Raw genomic sequence first — 19,178 nt, forward strand, 5'->3', positions numbered from 1 at the left:
AAAGAACTGGAATTTAGATCTGACTGGAAGGTCTGAAGCTTCCACATTAGCTGTACTCCAACGGTTGCACAACTCCAAGTTTAGAAGTAGCTCACAACACCGCAGAGTCTAAAAGGGTGTCAACATTTATTTGGACGGACAGTCCAGTAGTCTCTCAGATTTGGCAAGGTGATGGGGGAATATTAATTAAGAGCCAAGTAGAAGAGTTTATATAACCAGCAACTAATTTTGCTGAAACTCCTTGAAAACAGCGGAAAATATGATGACAATTTGTGGGCTGTCTGTAGCTGTTTTCAGAAAAGAAATCAATTAAAAATATTTTGATTTTCCCCACCAATAATTCCCTAATATGTATGCCAGTCTTGGATTAGCAGGGCACTCTTTACACTTGCCATCAGACCTGCTGGCAGAACGAGACGCGTTAAAACACACCACGGCTCAGGTGGTTTTAAGCGGTAACCCGTGTCCAGGATGCTTTTGCCAAGAGGCATAAAAGCAGTACATCACTTCCTCTGTATTAAAAACATGAACTTTGTTCATGTTGTTTCATGGCAGTAGTGAAGTAAACAGCAGCTTTTATACTCTCACCTGGTAGAGAGAGCTCAAACAGAACCATGTTGTGATCAGTATGACAAAATGTTAGGTTGAGCACAGACTGAACAAGTGTGGGTCCATGGATTGGGGTGAGAGCTTTCAAATATTTAACATTCAGACATAATAAATAAAACATTGTACTGGACGGTTGATAAACAAAAACACTAAGAAAAAAAATAGCATGAATGGTATGAAAACATTCTGTAAGGTAGGGGTCCCCAAAGTCGGTCCTGGAGGGCCGGCATCCTGCACGTTTTAGTTCCCTCCCTGGCTTAACGCACCTGAATCAAATTATGGCTCGTCAGAAGAACATTGACCTGCTGAAAAGGTTGGGGTACTATTAGGGAGAGAACTAAAACGGGCAGGATGCAGGGCCTCGAGGATCGACTTTGGCCACCCTTGCTGTAAGGCCTTAGACATGAGGGCAACAGCCAAAGCTGGCTGCAGACAATTAGCATAAGGTTCACAAGTGTGGTTTCTATTTAGCTAATTAAGCCAGAGGTTCCAATACATTTAGTTTCCACCAGAATAACACCACATGCAGAGATCTCAGTAAGCACAGATTCAACCAAACGACCTAGTTTGTCATATGGAGCCCAAACGTTGGGAACAGCTAGCCTAAACTGGGATTGACTTGACGAGACCACTGAAAATAAGTGGTTTTGTTTTCAGTTTTAAAAACTTGTACATACCAAACTGTGCTGCATATCTTCTGGTCCAGTCAAGTCTGCAGCAATCTCCTCAGAAGCTGAAATATCCCCAGCTGGCTCCCAGCACAGAGACAACCCACAGTCTGCATGAGAGACAGAAACGCAATCATCTAAGGTGGAACATAAAAATAACATTTCATGATCATTCAACAAGAAATGAATAAAAGATTTTCCTGAAGTCAAGTTAAACATACACATGGTTTTGTGGCCCAATGTCATTTGTTGTGTTTCACAGCAGCAGATAATTGGTGCTGATTGGACCAGAAAACACCTGGATCTCGTCTTCTGACAGGATGATATGCCCCAGCTCTTCCTGGGACTTGGCCCACCTCTTCCTCCTTGTCAGCATTTCTTTGTTTTGTTTTTTTTTTCTGTTTTTGTTTTTAAACATTTAGCTTTAAGCAGATCCAGGGTGCAGTTTCACTCAGTTACAGTTGTTGAACCAAATCAAAACAAAAATGTTGATGTTTTGTTTCAAAGTAGTCCACCAGTTTCTCATTTTAACAGGATGACTAGATTTACCGTCCAGTTTATTAGGCACACCAGTTTAATTGATTTTTGTATTATTTATGTGTTTCTCTCCTTTGAATTCAGCCTGTATAGTATAGTATTTCAAATTTGGTGCTCCTTTAATAAAGTCTTATTTTGTCAGAACAAAGTCTTCTTGGTAGTAAAACATTCTGTAATTTTGTTCAGGTTTCACATGTCACAATTCATATCGTCAGCTTAGATGATCCACCTTTTTGAAACTGGAAAAAGCGTCAATACTGAAAAGCTCATTAGCCCACTGAGTGGTTTTTATAGCCCAGCATATCGTGAGAAAGTGAGTTTCTCTTGTTAAGAATTTATTTCAGCAGTAATCAACAAGGAAGGGTAGGAAATTTTAAGGGCTACACTTCACAATGAAAATTTGAAATCTATAACACAGATAATGTAGACCCACCTACAACCCCCGCAAACGTCTCGTCTTTCTCTTCACTGACTTTGCCGATTATCACTTCTTTGATATCTTGGTTTTCTTCATTGGCTCCTTCTTCAGTGTTCTGTGGTTTTCTGTTTCTAGTTGTTGGTCTATAAAGATAAAATACCCAGAATTATTCTCAGTACATTTTATCCACCACATTACAACCAAAGTCATTTTAAAAGTTACCACAAACTTGAGACTAAATTTAAACAATAAACCAGTTTAGGGAATAAAGACTAATTCCCAATTTCTTTGTCCATTTTTGTGCAAAAAAAAAATTTAAATTTTTTTAAATCTCAAAACTCCAATCCTTATTATTTTCTCTTTTTTTGTTGTTTCCATACATTCTGTACCAAAAATGAAATAAATAAACTCCTCTGAAACAAGTGCGTTGTGGGAAAACTCCATTCTACCCATGCTTAGTGTAGACCAAACACAGAACGGTCTCAAAGCAAAAAAATATTTACTCAGGGAGCAAATACAAACTTGACCTTTCCCTATGAAACATCATGATCCTGCTGAACATCCACATTAACTAAACAAAACAGAGAAGAAACAAAACAATTTGAGTTGTTTCTAAAAGTAGATGTCAGCCATGGGGCATTTCACACAGATCACGTGTCAGTTCTCACCCACAGTGAAAACGGAGGATTTTATTAAGATTTTCTTTTTACCTTAAATAAATGGCATCAAGCAGCACAGGATTGCTTAGAGTTATATCTGGTTTGATCAGGTTTCCTTTAGTCAAGTTGTCCAAACAGGAATCAAAACCAAAATCAATAATATATGGGGTGTGACACTAAATATTTAACAATAAATACAGACTCACCGTATATTAGACTACACATAACATTTTTTTTATTATTTGTCTCTATAATTCACTCAAAATATTTAAATTCCAAAAGTATAAATTATTAAGTTCACAAGTATGATTTTTTTTTTCAGAATTACAAAGAGGAAGTAAGTTATTAAAAAATAATAACGCGTGAAAATGAATTGATGAATATGTGGACTAACACTGAGTCGCATAAAGCCAACCATCTTTTAACAGAATGTGATTCTTCCCCTCGTACCAAAGTTAGAAACATTTGAGGAAATAATTTTAAAAACGTCAGCCTACCTTTGAGAGGTGGAGGTTCTCCGTTTGCCTTTAGGGGTTACATTCTTGCTCTTGTTGCTCCTGCCATCAGACTGATTGGAGCTAGTTTCTCTGCAGGGGACATCTTCCTCTTTGCGCCGGCCACTATCCTTTCGAGAACGGGACCACCGTCTATTGTTTTTACTCATTTTTATCCTCTCTATATAATCCTTACCCAATTCTGTCTTTAAGACGTCTCTTAGGATAAGACGTGGCTTCCTCCTAGAGGACACAAAAGTTAATTGTTTTCCTAAAACTTCCACCTTCAACATTGTAGCTCGTCAACATTTTCAAGCTTACGCTCAACTTTACGGCAGATAGAACCTTATTTGTTCCGGCTAAAGGGACAGGGAGGGACTGAGAAATGCAGATAAGCCATGTGGGTCGTCATGATAACATGGCATTGAAGTCATGTTGTTTAAAAACAATGTTTCCTTCAACTAATCCAACTTAAAGTTGAAAATAATTATCCAATATTTTATTTATTTTCTAACTTGAAAAGGTAGTGATTGATTAACCAAAGTAGGATTATTAGAATATATATAGTGCCTTGCTAAAATAATAAAAGTCCTTGAACTTTTTCATGCAAACTAAAATCTTCTATCTCATCTGAACAGAGAACTTTTCTTCTTTTTCGTTCATGGCTTGTGTCAAACTTGTGTTAAAATTAACTATATTAAGTATACAACAGGAAAATCTTTCAGTATAGGCATATTAAATTTTCCTTAAAAAAAAAACTAAAAAAAACTACAATATTACTTCTGTAACTTGTTTACCTCAGAATGTCCGAACACTTAAAAACGGTGTGATTGAACATCTTGGTCCCTTTTCTGTGACTTGAATTACAAGAATTTAATTTACAATCAGAAAATGCAGTCCAGGGCACCTGTTAAGATGAGAAGAAAAAGATATAGGAAAATATTCCTGACCACTATCAATAATGAAATATGTTGAAGTGGTCGGAGAAATCGCAGCGTTGTTGTACCTGTGCTTCTAACTTCCCGCACTCTGATGACAGGCACGCCACGGATATTTTCAGGGGGTTTTCCATCTGAAATACAGACAGTGATTAATTAAGAAAGTTTTATTGAAGTAGTCACATGCGAAAGCAGATTAAAAAGTGTTTTAGTAAAAAAAAAAAAAAGCAGAAAGACAGGTAAAAAACCCTGAATATGTATAAAGATAAAAATGAGATTGAAAAAACTGTTCACTTCAAGGGGCAACATGATGACAAAGAGCAAAACGTACAAACAACGGTGATGACAAATTAGATGAAAGTCCAGTCACAACAGCAGCGGACAGATGCAGGATCATCATCCTCATCCATTCCTGATAAGGATGATGATGATGATGATGATGATGACATACAAATACTGCTTAATTTGATTTTCAAGACAAGGTTGTCTGTTTTCTACATTTTCTAATTTTTGTCTCATGTTGGAAGGATTAGCTGCCTCCATGTGAAGCCCAAACTAATTATTTTCTACATACTGTTTTAAATTATGAGGGTTTTTTTTGAGAAGATATTGTGAAATTTTGGATTAAAATTTTCCAACCAAAGTAAAAAAAACCAACACCAATATAAGAAATTAAAAAATATTCATCAAATCAAAGTTTCCTGTATTTTTACTTATAGATGTAATATAAAGATATTTTTTTAGTGTTCTCCTCTGACTGAACTGAGACTTATTTTCAATTACTTACCATCCACTCTCATATTCAATTAGTTTTTTTCTGAATGTACAGAGCTTTAGCTTCTGACCCATAAATACAACAGCTTAATTCTATTAAATTTTGTCATTCTGGATATATACGGTTCTTGCTTTAAGAGCAAAAATCTTTCCATGTTTTATTTTGAAGAATGTAACGTTTTTAAGCTTTTTTTCCAAACAGCAGACTGACAAACCTAACCAGATGACAGAAATAATATTGCAATTGACTTTGTAAAGATACAAACTTTGAGTAGGATTGGTTATTTACACAGAACTGCAGTAAGACAATCTCAGCCACATAGCAAGCCAGCAGGACATTCTGGCTCAGATACACGGACAAGGTAACATGCAACTAAACAAACTGAAAATCAAGAACTAATTTAACAAATACCAGCTTCTCCTTGTCAACAAACGGAATAGTTAAGGCTCTTCTTCGCTCCATCATCGTTCAAGATTTCATAAGGCACTGGAAGACACACGTAAAGCACATAATAAATAAGTTTGTCCTCTGGCAAACATAGAACAGAATAATTAGATATGCAGTGATTGTCAATATGATCAAAATCAGATTTTTTTTTTTACTTTGGTAGCTATGCCAGTGATTTGATTAGTTAAATAACTAACTCACTCACCCTCAAAGTAAAATGATACATGAAGACATAATAAAAAGTTCAAAGAGAGAATAAGAGTTTGAGGTGGATTGAGCAAAACTTTATTTTCTATGCAGATATTTCCTCTGTTCAAGTCAATTTCTATTAAACAATCTGCAGGTGATATGGTTAAGTCCATACTATAACTTGCAAGAAAAGAGTGATTATAAATGAATATGTAGTAGTTAAACTTACAATAGTCAAGCTGTAATCTGACTTGAGAACAGTTACAATAAAATACATAATTGTTTACCAATTTAATCCATGCCAAAGATATTCAGATTTTGTTTCTTAATTATATTTGACCTTGTTGCAGTTTCTTTAAATCCAAGCCTTGTGACTTATCCAGTGCAATTTTAATATTAAATACAATTAATTATGCCAAGTAATCATAAAATTCTGATATAATATAAGTGACAGAATTTCTTCTTTATGTGTGTTTGAACAAATGCCTTAATAAACATCCTGGACAATATTATTTATACATTTCTAGAGGGAATGTTTTGTAACTACAAGTTTTCTCTGTTTAGGCACTTTATTTATATGTTCTACTATGAAAACTAGATCAACAGAAATATGTAGACATGTACTGATCAGTTTTTTTTTCTCTTCAAGATAAAGATTTCTAGTTTTCTTTGGGACCTGACCAGTCAATCCTGATATTGATTAGCTCAAATTATTTTATTTTTTTCAAAGGACTACAAGACATGAAATAGAAAGATAATTTCCCACAGTCTTTTTGTTGTTTTATTTTTAGAAAAACAATTGCAAGCTTTAAAGGGTCTACGTTTTATCCGAAGGTCATGTGAATCTTCTGTGAACAATTGGTTATTTCCCATCTGGATTAGACAAAGTTGCTACTCCTTTTAAACAATAATACTCTAACCTGGATGTAAAGTAACGGTGTTATGTATTGTCCAGGTATATAGTACAATTTTATAGCACAATCATCAATCTATGTTACTTTCAGTTGTTGTGTTGCAAGTTATCAACCATAACTTAAAAAAAGTTTGAGTCTGCATCAAAGCCACATCTGATGCCTGGAAATTCACCTCCTTCCCTTTCCAACACTCCCTCCTCATGTCATCCCAACAATGATTCTTCATGGCTTTAAACGTTCTTACGAGCTTTGTAGTTTAGTTGTTAAGCTCAGGAGACGTGGAGTTCCACCAGGTGTTTGCTAATTGCTGCTTCCGCTAATCAGATGGAGGTGTTTGGGGAAGGCGCAGTGGAGGTGCTGCATCGGACGTTACCTCGGAAATCGAAGCTGAGTTTGGCATCACACCCGAGACACCAACATTCCAGTTGGGATTTCAACGCCCACAGACATTGCTCACGGTACCTCTTATGTACTGAACAATTTGTTCAGTTTAGAGTTGCAGGTGTTCCATGTAACACTGATCTTAGACGCACTTTACATGTGTGTCTCGTAAAATATGTGTTTCTACCCATGCTTACTACAGTAGATGCGAGAAGCCATACTGAAGCGTGAAGTTAGCCTTAATTGGGGGTAGTCGGACTTGCTCACACTGTCACAGAGACAAATCCAACTTCAGGGGGTGTTCCAGTTGATTTTTCCAACTGGGAAAAACGCAGAATTTAGATCTACGATGGAGCTCACCTTTGGGTAAATAAGTGGTGAGCAAGCAGTGAGGCACCCCTGACTGGGTGCCACACAGAAGTCCAGGACATGCATGAAAGAGTCAATACAACACTTTGGCAAGGTCTTTCATGAGGGAAGGACATTATAACATGGTAAAAACAAAAAAATATGATTTAGTATAATATAAAGAGAAAGTTCCTCTTTTTTCCTTCAGTAATAGTCCAGTGTAAATTGATCTCATTCTGAAAAAAGGGCATTACAGATTGACACTATTGCGTCAACATGAAATTCTAATATATTATCTCTAAACCAAATCTTCTCAATGACATAAAACAAGGCCTGTGAAAGTTTCCTAGTTCTTAATTTTATGTAGGCCTGGTTTTATGCTTGAAGACACTTAAGCTTGATTTAGAAAAATACGAAAATGATGCTACCCTCTACATCTATTGAGATTACACTGGACAAAAAACATGAAAGTAAACAACTTTAGTAAAGAAGGGTATGATGAAAACCTATGTGATTAATACAAAAATGTAAAACACCGTTAAGCCTAGGACGGGAATATGTGGGAAACCATCAAAAGCAATATAGCTGATCTGAAATAACCAGTTTGCTTGATATCTCTCGGTATGAAAATAAGCCAGGAAAGTCAAGGTTCCTTTTGTCATTGGAGCCCATGTTTGTGTTGCACAGTTAACACGTGTGTCACATTTTTGAAAAACCGGCCGTCCGTGTTTAAGTCGTGCACACGTTCGCAGCCAATACGTGATGTGCTTTATAAGTTATTTTCTTCACAGCTAAACTACAGAAAGTGTATTCTTCTTCGAAGCTAACACTAGCAGACGTAGCTTGCCGCGTTCATGCTAAATGTTGTCCACGCTGCTAACTGCAGTAGAGACAAAACTTACCCTGCAGGCCAGGGCCTCCTCTGATAGCCTCTCTTTATATCAGTAGAATAGAGAGAAAAGCTTTTTCAACTGTGTTTTCCTGTCGCACCTTCCTTGAAAAGACGGCACACATCCTCTCCAAAGGGCTAGACTCTGCACTCAACAGGCGCTTCTGGTTCCTGCAGCAACATCCGGTGAAAGGAGGAAGTGCACCCAGAAAAATATTCCGAAAAGGTTTGCGTCCAGAAAACAAAACTATTCACGAGCCCATCATATTAATAATAGTAAATTAATTAAAGAATTAATTAATGAATTAACCTAAATAAAATAGCTATCGGTGGCATTAAGTCGCTCCAGAAAGTCGAACTGAGTTGGGAGGTCAACGACCACACATATAAATTTGGTGTCCAAAGAAAGCTCTACTGGCCCCTCCTGGCCATGCAGTGGTATTTCATACTACAAGGTTTTTAATGTAATGAAACACCTTTGCGTAACATTGAAGCGAAAGAAAGAATAATATTTGATTATCAAAAATTTTAACAACTAAAAATCTGAAAAGTGCAGTGAATATGTGTATAGTTGTATTGCACAGCACCCTTTAAACAATGATTCAAATTTCTCAAGAACTTTATTCCTATCTTGTGTTACTCTTGTTCTTCATGATGCTGTTTATTCGCGAAGAAAACAAAATAAAGGTATTATTCCTACACCATAAGATCTTTTTCGTTTTTGGACTAGTGACATAAAAATAAATACACAAAAAACATTGCACTGAAAGAAAAGGGAACTTATTAAAAAAACAAATGCACAAAATACTATTCAGATTTTAAAAATGAATGCTAGATTTTTTCTTTAAAAAAAAAAAAGAATTCAAATCAATTGTGCAAGAATAGACTTCAAGGTACTGCTATTTTTCATAGCACTCTATATAATGGTGGCATAAAACAAATCCAGAAATTTTGTCATAGGTTTTGGTTTTAGTATTCCACTGTAACATGGCTGTTTTTTTATATATGTGCTACTCAGTGCTTTGTATGCATTACAGGGATTATATCTAAGCAGCTATAAATAAAGTTTCTCAACATCAAATCTAGAATATAAAGGCAAACTAATTAGAGTGCACACAAAAAAGACACTTCCAAAAAATTTTATCTACATTATAGTTGTGTTGAAGTTCTGGTAAAAAGATCAACGTGAGAAGAATAACTTAAGTCTCAAAGTACTCACCAAGTACATGCATAAAGACAAGGACAATATGATTTTTTTTCATTTTGTCTAAATGAAATATGTTTAATTTAGACCAAGTGCGTAATTATTCTGCAGTACAAGTTTGTTTTTGTCTTTTTTTATCTGTAATGCAGACAAAAAGAAAAGAAGACTAATGGCGTGACAAACCCAGCATTTTTTTTTTTTTTGTTTTCTAAATCAGAATGGATTGGGGGTTACCCATGCTTTTTATCACACCTATTTCAGGATCAGGCGACAGGGTCATGGTGTGATCTTGTATCTCAAGGCCGGCTCAGCGATTTTGATCATCTCTCATTTATGTCTGCTTTTGGAGTCGTTCTCTAACTTCATGGTGGTTGTTTGCTAGCATGGTGTTCAATGACCATTTCGGTGCTGTGGCATGCTTCATACCAAACAAGCCAACAGAACAGACTTTACATTCTTTTATTTTTAAAGTTAGCTGTAAGAAATTAAATGCAAAACACAATGTATTACAATGCAGTTCCAAATTTATTGCAAATGTAACCTTATAACATTTTTAGAACAGATATACAAATAAACACATCTGTAAAATATACATTTAAGATTAGTTCACTTACTCCATTTACTTTATCCAATGATGTGCATATTACCTATTCTGACATGAATATATAATGTATAAGTCTATTAAACAGGTATAAATACCCAAACAAAGCTTTTTAACATAATTATGTTTACTGGTGTAACAGCAGGAACATCAGGCCTGTTCATTCTCTGGGTGCAGAGGTTGGTGAGCCAGCCGTCAAACGCTGCAGTACATGAATGTAGGCCTTTTTCACAGGAAATACACCAACTACCCACACACGCCATCAGTTCTAACCAACATGATGCCCTCATTACATTTTGTTGCGCTTGAGGGCAGCAAAAGGAAAATTCCCACGACTTATGCTACTAATTGCACTTGTTTTACAGAGGTGTCAAAACATCTGCTGTGAAAAAGGCCTTTTTATGGGACATTCGGAGCTAGACACTGGAAACTGTGGAAAACTGGAAAGTATTCAAATTAACTTTTAGTACTCAGTTTATAGATTTGTGTCAAAAACAACACCAGCCATCCAATTAATGTGGTTCCTTCATTGCAGTGAAACATCCAACATAATTCCAATATATAAATCATCTTTTGAGAGCGAGTTCACCACAGTCCCAGCATCCAGTCCGAAATTTAACGTCAGGAGCCACAGTTCTGCACAGGTGCCCCTGAAGACGTCCCTGCTGCTGCTGCCGCTGCACCGTCGACTCCTTCATCGTGTCCCGGGTTCAGGGCAGCAGTTGAGGAAGACTTTGATCTTCGCCCCGATTTGCTTTCAGCTACAAGTGAAACACAAGCGAGGTATGACATGTCATGACAGATTAAAATAGCAAAGAAAAAAAAAAATTTCTCAAACATATGCATATAAGTATAAGATAATGTAAGAATCTTACATGCATGTTAAACAAGTGGCTCATTTAAGATTAGGATTTAAAAAAAATATTGTCTTCTTTGAAGGATATAGAAAATCAGCTTTGATGTCAGTTTCTTACCTTTTGCACTACATGGTGTACGGATGGGTTTCTCTTCCTGCTCTCCCTCAGAAACAGAAGCCCTGATCTTCCTCACCACGTAGGCGCAAGCTACAGTGTAAGAAGTACAAATATGCATTTTGTTTTTTAAATAGTCATATTTTTTTCCCCTCTAATTTAAACAATAAATGTCAGCAAGGTTTTCAGGGCTGCCTTTCTATAATAAACATTTTTCTCACAGTTTTCATTAACTCAGTTTAGGACAGTGAGATTTTATTATTTATTTTTTATTTTTATTTTTATTTTTTAAAACCCAAAAAAAAAAAAAAACATTTCTACACCTTACTTTAGGACACAAATTAAACTAAATGAGCAACAGGGAAACACAATGTACTCCCAGTGCTCGGGGACAATATGACAGAGAACAGCTGAATCATCCCATATCTGTTCTCCACAATGGAAAAAAATGTGTTAAGATAAATTCGAACCATATAATTAAGCTGTTTGTAAACAAACCATTAAAACTGAGCCTTTAATACGGTCGAAATAAAATGCGATTAGACAGCGCAAATCAGGCTTAAAAAGGGCAGAAAATCAAGCTGGGAGCGGAAACATATTAAGACCCGAGAATTGATAATGGAGAGTAGCACTTCCTTGTTTTATTGTCCGAGGAGGAAACTATTACCAGCACGAAAATCCATCTTCAAACTTATTTCACTTCATTAAATTCTAAACCATATTAAATACGCAGAACTGAATCGTAAAGAATTTAAACATATTTTAGCTTCTAAAAAAAGCTCTAAAACGTAAATCTTGGTGCTAAGGAAAAATTGTAAACAGAAAGCTGTACTTATCTTCCGGGCATGGTCAATAATTTATACACGAATAATAAAAAATATATACCTTTTACCAGCAGTCAGACCATTGGTCTTTTGTGTTGTACGCTGCAGTTTCGATGAACTTCAGAGTCGCAATTGTCAGACTTGTTTACCCTCTTTCTGTTCAGCTCTACCCGAACGTCTCAATATAAATACTAGCGCTTCATGGAATAAATACAACCAATCATAGACTGAGAATAACACTAGAGGCGGAGCTTAAGAAATCCAATATGCTTGTGATTGGCTGAGCCGTTACGCAACTTAAGACACAACAATGCTATTTAAAGAGATATACTCGTAATACAAGGACACATAATCGGGATTTATGAGCTGTGGAATCTGTGGGGAAGTCATATAAACTGTTACACAATGTTAACATCTACGTGTTCTGTAATTATCTAGTGCATCTAAAAAACTAGAAGATTATTTATATATATAAAAAAACTTAATTGGTACTCCTTTCAATCGTTGTTCAAAGAGTGATACCGACGAAAAATGAGGAAGTGAGTTTCCTTTTTTTTCTTTTACTGTCTAATTGCAACTGTCTGATTCTTTGTGTTAAGTTATCTCTGAACCAGAAGCAACTTCAAAATAGTTTTGCCTGGGCATGTATGGAAAATGGACTTGACATGTTCGGCATTCCAAATTGCGTTTTGCATTTCATTTAAAAATCAAAGTCACAGAATCAGGAGGGAGAGAGAGAAGAGGCACAGAAACCGAATTGGTTTAGTTCAGTGACGTGCGGTCAGGGGAGGCAGGTGAGGCAGTGCCTCACCAGCCATCATGGAAAGAAAGAAAATATATAATCATAAAGTAATTTAAATTGTTATATTCATCCGGTGGTTTGTACTAAAAATATTTATTTTTCATGTAGCTTCACCAATTTCGATTTTTATTTGTTCGAAATCGCTGAATTTTCTTATTTTCCCATTCAAATGCTTGGAAGCGATGCCGGTGAGGCAGCAGCGAGCTCTGCCTCACCTTGGATTGCGCAACCTCTGGCTCTGCGCTGGCTGCTAAGCGGAGAGAGCATGTTGCTGTACGGCGTCAATAAAATGGTTTAAACTAATTTAATATGTGAACTTATTTCCAATAATTTAGCTTATGTATATAATGTACAGTGCTTTTTGTCACCAACTGTGTTTGTGTAACGTGTTTCGTGTAATGAGCGATAATAAACGGCAGAGAACAGGTTCGAGGTGAGGCAGGCAGTTCTCTTGCCTCATGGCAGGGGGCGCTCAAGATCCCAGACGTTCGTCTTGTTCACTCCTCAACTGCCGAGTAAGTGACAGCGAGCTAGGCTAAACGATTCGGGAAGCAAGTCAAGTGCAGCGATAGATTATAATAGAGATAGTGATTTATTTCCTCTCGCTTATCCCGACTTTCGACATTTATTTTGTTTTGTTTTTTAAGGAAATGTGTGTTTTGTGAGCTACAGTTTGTATGTGTAAGGAGGATGCAGAAGTGAAACATAACCTGTAAACTGCTGTCAATCTATGCATCTATTTGCAAATCTGATTCTGATGACGTCAGTGCCTCACCAGCTATGAACCTCACCGCACGTCACTGGTTTAGTTCCAGTGGGAGTTTCCACATTGATAATTTGAGGAGCCATGTTAGAGCTGGAGTTGATCCACTTAGTTTTAGAAGATGAAAGTCACAGCAGGCATCTACCAGGACTCTTCAGAGCACTCCAAGTTTCCTTCTGCTTTCAAACTTTATGGAAATATTCCTTTCCATTTTCACCTGAACTTGACACCTATCCACACTGCTGAATGTAGCAATGCTTACTTTTACATTTGCTTAGCATCACCGTGGTCAATGCATATGACCTAGTATTCACAGAAAATCTGTCAATGTGAAGATGAGTGACGTCAAACCCAAAAATATAGACGAGTTGAAACTGCTGGTAAAGCTATGTGGTTTTCCTTTACACCTCAAAAAGGACGCATGCTGATTGTTTCCATCCGCGCTGCATTGTTGCAGTAATTCATACTAAAATTATCTCAAACATATTGTCCCACGAACAGGTTAACATTTCCATATTAAATAAATTTTATTTCAATTGTGTGGTATTCTAATTTTCTGAGAAACCTAAAAATTTTATTAGCTGTAAAACAGTTACCAAAATTTTAAAAAAAAACTGTGTAATGAATCTGAGTTTGTTTTTCAATTAAATTCTAATATATTGATTTTGATCTTAACTTTTCTGCAGATGTTAGGCAATTAAAAATATGTTCCATTTTTCTCAAACACCTAACAATGCTGCATCAATAAGAAATGTAAAAATGAAATAACAGTGCTGATTTATTATTTTTTACCCCCGTCACAGCTTAACCTGGTACAATAAGTTCAAACTAGCACAATACTTGTAATAATTTATTGTTAAGCATTTATTGCAGTTTACAGAGCTTCTTTTATGCCATTTTAACTATAATGGCAAACATCAGGGTCAAGTTTCTACACGGTCCAACAAATACCTGTTATTGGAAGAAGCACAGCAAAACAAAAACATACATTCTCATACATTCGCATATTCAATATATACACAGATTTTTCTTTAACTTAAACCTTTGACAGCTCCATACAGCAAAACAAACAAAACAACAAATCTACTTTCTCTATAACATATTTTTTTACAATAAAAATGGACTTGCAATCACCAGTGAGAAAAATGTTTGAAGTTAAAGGAAGGAATGATTGGAGCTGTGAAGCTGAAAGGAGGAAGGCAATATTTGTTCAGTGTACACTCCATGGGATAATATTGCTAAAGACTGGCTGAACGGGCACCAATTTAATGCTGCCATGATTTAGTTGGATATAATTTAATGTCAGCATTTCATATCAGTGATGTAAACTCAAAAACAATTCAGTGTTGTGCTCTTCCTCCCACCGAACTTTCACAGATACAGTTACAACACAAGACATCAACACAAACACAAATATTCACCAGAGAACTGTAAGGATGCAGCAGGGGTGGTGTTGGCAGGACTTAATCCATCCTGATCTTCTGATTGGTCATCCTGTAGATGATGCTGTCATATCCCGGGTCCATGTTCCACAGGTTGTAAGCAATGGCGATGACTGCGAGGGCCAGAGCGATCATCAGCCACAGCACGATGTTGAAGATCACAGCGTACTGAAAGTTGTACTTGTAGGCCAGGTTGTAGGGGCTGCCCGGGTTACTCTGGAAATATTCGACCCAGTCAAATAAGTAAAACACAAAGCGTATGTAGACACATTTATCTAATTCAGTTCAGTTGGTTATATAGCGTTTACTAGGTACAGATACATTCTGACAAAACAATCTACAACAAATCTTCCACTCATAATATTCAGTTTGTGTTCAAACCACAACACTCACAGGTATCAATAAGGGCAAACTAACCAATATTCCATTATATGACAAAATTATTCAGGTTGTCGCTACATATGTTAATCCTGATTAGATGCACAAAAGTGACCACTAAGACCAACCTGGTGACATGCCCAGATCACTATCTTGGTAAACCTAAACAAGCACTTATTGGCAATGAAAACTGCTTACATATTAACTGAAAAGATTGACAGATGACTAAAATTTCACAACATGCTACATCAGATGATATGTCCCATTTCCATATGATGTACACAAAGAACTCTGGAGGCTAAATTTAAAAAAGGAGAAATAGCTTTAATTTAAATTGGGTGTGCTCAAGGTTGTGAGCTCACAAGACAACCCTCATACGTTGTCAATAATTTAGGGAAATTTAGCAATTCCTTTGGAAATTTTATGAACTAAAAATTACACAAATCATAAACTGTGTTTTGATTATTCTTATTGTAGCAGACAAACTAAGTCCAGGTTTGACCTACTGTAATTTTCCAGCGTCTCTTTATTTAACGTAGTTGTGATACAAAAGCACTGAAATCCTTGCACGAAGCCTATTTTATGTTTTGACAAACAAAAAATGGATTTCTTAAAACTAAGTGTTAAAGGTCTCTGTTCAGTGTAAAACTATACAGTGCTTTTGTGTAGGGACAAAAGGAAATATCATTGCATTTTAATATTCAAAACAACATGCCACAACATTTCCTTAATGTCACTAAAGAAATATAAAAAAAAAGCAAGCAAGAGCATGAAGCTGCTACTATAAATAACTACTAATGCTCCCAGATATTTTGTTTATGTTTGGAGTAGCTTATTGATTACACTTGAGTATTTTTTGCTTTCAATTTTATGCAAGTTTAAGCTTCTTGGTATAAATGGTTTAACTACCCATTTCTCATTAAATAACTGAACTAGTGCTCTCTCTTTCTCTCTCTCTCTCTCTCAGCTGCCACAGCTTATTAGAAGTATCACAGGATCCTTTCAGACTTACAATCTGTTTAGATTCCAAGATTGAACGAGACTTTCTGGTCAAAGGCGCTTCAAAGGTTTTCACAGTAACAACCTCCACTACAGCCCTGTTGCCATAGAGTCGATACATGTCCTCTCCAAACTGTAATAAAAAGCAAGGGCATGGTTAAAACTGAGGTAAATCAAAGATAATGCTGACAGTTGTTTTACTCCCTCAGATCTCCTCGTTACCTTCTGGAGGACAGAAGCAAGAATGGCCGTGGCGTCGCGGTACTGAGGAGAGTCCTTGCCATAAAGACGACTCAGCTCCTCCAAGCCAGACAGCTCCAGAGAGTACAGATCAGGGGAGAAGTCCTTGGCCAGGTGTCTGTGCCTCTGGAGCTGCAAGAGGAGAAGATCCAATTCAAACCTGATTCAGCAGTTTCCTTTCTACGATGGAAGAAAAGAAAAAAAAAAAAGAGGTCTGCGACATTTGGGGGCAGCTTACCAGAGCGGTAATATCGTGCAGCACTTGAACCTCAGACAGGAAGAGCAAGTCAGCCTAAGACCAAAATAAATAGAAAGGTTATGGTGTGAAGTTTGGTAGGAACATAAACAGACAAAATCTTTTTCAGGTTCAAATTAGGGCTGCAGCTAATGATCATTTTAGTAATGGATTATTTGAATTAAAAAATATATAGAACATTCTGTAGCTTTTTTATTTTACCATGTAAGCCCTTTCAGAAAATTTCAGAAATGTTCCTACTTATTTTAAAAAATATATATATTTTTTTTTTTTTTTGCTAAAAACGCAGCAGCACAGCATTCCTTTAGTGAATGTTTGAACATTTGGTTCTTGGATTAACTTATTAATAATTAGATAGAAATGTGCTTAACAGGAATTATTTTTTAACTGAATTTGAACCAGGTGAAGCTAAAATCATGGCACTTCAGAATTTCTGAGTGGAAAACATCAAGGTTTTTATACAGACTGTATAAATAACAGTTTTGACTTACTTCTCTGAGTGTGTTGTTCTTTCAACAAATTGCCTGTTTGGAGTCAGTATTCCCCAGCTAAAGATTAATCAATTACTAAAGTAGTTGACAATTATTTTAATAATTGATTTATCATGATTAATTGTTTCAACCGTGGTTCAAATCATTCTTATAGTATTTTTTAATTTTATTTTATTTTTTATACAAGATATAGCTAAGGTGTACTGCAAATGTTAAACACCAACTTCTGAATTTCTGCTTAGGGAGTTGAGGGGAAGAGCAGTCAGCACAGAGCCATCCTGGGATAGGCGTCCGCGGATCTGCTGTAAGGTGACCGGAAGGTCCTCAAACACAGCATTGGCCTTGCCAAGCATGTACAGCCGCTGCAGGGGACAAAACATTAGGCAAAGATATAGAAAAATAAATCAGCATATTTAAAGGTATTTATTGTTCCCTGTTTTGTGTAAGCTGATTTTTTATTTTTTTTTACCTCCTCACTTGGAGCCAGTTGTAGCACTACGGGGGTGTATTCGGAAAACAAAGAGTGGACCGTCTCTGCAACGCTGTCCAGGGTGAAGGGTACTGGCTGAGAGAGGAGAAGCCAGCAGCACACTGAGCACACATATTCTCCTTATACTGTAGATTTTAATCTACTATCTTCCAAGAATTGCTTGACTCACATTTTCCAGAGGGTAGGAAGCCACAGTCTGAGGGAGAGCCAGGCTGTCAACTCCTCTCACCACCACCAACACATTAGCCCGGGGACGCTGGAACAACGGACCAGCCTGGAGGCCAGGCCACAGCAGATCCTGGGCAAACAATTGCATTTTTTTAGGCTACCAACATTGTGATCTCAAGACGCATCTATAAAAGCAAAGGTCAACAGTTATGTTTTTCTTTACTGCAAATAAGATACCTCTTGAATAGAGAAGCCCATAGTCAGAGCCACCACATCAGGGACTTTCTCTCCAGAAACCGGCCAGTCTCCTTTCTGGAACGACACAAACTCGGGAGCCTGAAGGACCGTGAAGCTGTCTCCATGGACACCTGAAGAACAATGGAGACTCTTGTCAGCCCAAGCAAAAAAGGATACTTTTTAAAAAGATTTTGCACCATTATAGCTACTGCAAAGCTCTCACAATAACATTTATTGCTCCATTTAAAATTACCATGCTTTATAATAGTTTTATGACTGCACTACCTGCATAAATTTTAAGTAAAAGTAAATCAAAACAGAATAGGTAGCCTCATTTGCAGACCAAAAAGAATGTGAAATCTTGGCAACAATGTTAACAGCTCCGTGGATGGAGAAATACACTCGTGACATGGAGCAGCAGCAAAGATGGAAGTTAAAGAGGAACCAGTAGCCCAGAAGCGTCACATGACAGCACAGGCTAACAATTAATAACCAGAAACTAGACACCACGTTATTATAAACATTTTCAATGGATATAATTGTAACCTTAAAGTGTAAATGACACATTTAACCTTAACGCTAGCATAACGACTAGCAAAAAGCAAGAGTTGTGTTAAGCTATTCGATAAGTTTCATGAAGCCGGAGCTGAATAGTTTTCCAAAAGCACTGGTATTTACATGGATTACTTTTCTGATTCTCATTGACAGATGAAGCAAAACACGGGAATAACAGGGGGAAAAAAGCTAAATGACCATCCTAACGATGTTCCTGGGCTAAGTAGCGACCTTTCAGATGAATATTGAGGCCACACATGAGGCCGCGATGTTAGAAATACAACGAAGGAGGTTTGTGAAACTATGAGTGTCGATTGTTTAGCGTTGGACACTTCCTACCTGCTAAGGCAAGGCAACAGAGAGCAAACGCAAAGGTAAAACCAGCTTCCATCGTTCGGCAGGTCGTCACCGACATCTTTCTCCTACGAACAGCAACGATCAGCTGACCTGACGTCTTGGCAGAACAAAGCATGATGGGAGCGTTTGTAGTT

At 36.8% G+C, this 19,178-nt stretch overlaps 2 protein-coding genes and 1 long non-coding RNA gene across 5 annotated transcripts; all 3 read right to left on the reverse strand.

The window, feature by feature from the left end:
• Window positions 1-1,044: 1,044 nt before the first annotated feature.
• On the reverse strand, window positions 1,045-8,495 carry LOC122839265. 3 transcript variants are annotated; one of them, XR_006372012.1, is made up of 8 exons: window positions 8,280-8,495; window positions 5,510-5,584; window positions 4,392-4,457; window positions 4,183-4,292; window positions 3,582-3,628; window positions 3,389-3,511; window positions 2,248-2,375; window positions 1,045-1,387 (listed from the first exon to the last, which is right to left on the reverse strand). XR_006372012.1 is itself a non-coding variant. In XM_044130671.1 (7 exons), the coding sequence occupies exons 2-7, from the start codon at window positions 5,561-5,563 to the stop codon at window positions 1,269-1,271; spliced, it is 717 nt and encodes a 238-aa protein (XP_043986606.1). In that variant the 5' UTR covers window positions 5,564-5,584; window positions 8,280-8,494; the 3' UTR covers window positions 1,054-1,268. The 3 variants fall into 3 exon arrangements, 2 of the variants coding, with proteins under 2 accessions (XP_043986607.1, XP_043986606.1); XM_044130671.1 differs by having other exon boundaries at window positions 1,054-1,387; window positions 3,389-3,628; window positions 8,280-8,494; XM_044130672.1 differs by lacking the exon at window positions 5,510-5,584 and having other exon boundaries at window positions 1,046-1,387; window positions 3,389-3,628.
• A 1,481-nt stretch (window positions 8,496-9,976) lies between these two features.
• LOC122839266 lies at window positions 9,977-12,076 on the reverse strand. Its single transcript, XR_006372013.1, has 3 exons — window positions 11,928-12,076; window positions 11,046-11,135; window positions 9,977-10,832 (listed from the first exon to the last, which is right to left on the reverse strand). It is a non-coding gene; the product is annotated as an uncharacterized LOC122839266 (long non-coding RNA).
• A 2,191-nt stretch (window positions 12,077-14,267) lies between these two features.
• atp6ap2 (ATPase H+ transporting accessory protein 2) lies at window positions 14,268-19,178 on the reverse strand. The gene is made up of 9 exons (XM_044130674.1): window positions 19,027-19,178; window positions 18,133-18,263; window positions 17,897-18,025; window positions 17,707-17,802; window positions 17,462-17,599; window positions 16,729-16,782; window positions 16,473-16,622; window positions 16,264-16,383; window positions 14,268-15,089 (listed from the first exon to the last, which is right to left on the reverse strand). The coding sequence occupies exons 1-9, from the start codon at window positions 19,157-19,159 to the stop codon at window positions 14,895-14,897; spliced, it is 1,146 nt and encodes a 381-aa protein (XP_043986609.1). The 5' UTR covers window positions 19,160-19,178; the 3' UTR covers window positions 14,268-14,894.

Source organism: Gambusia affinis, linkage group LG11 (genome assembly GCF_019740435.1).
Source record: "Gambusia affinis linkage group LG11, SWU_Gaff_1.0, whole genome shotgun sequence".
NCBI lineage: Eukaryota > Metazoa > Chordata > Actinopteri > Cyprinodontiformes > Poeciliidae > Gambusia > Gambusia affinis.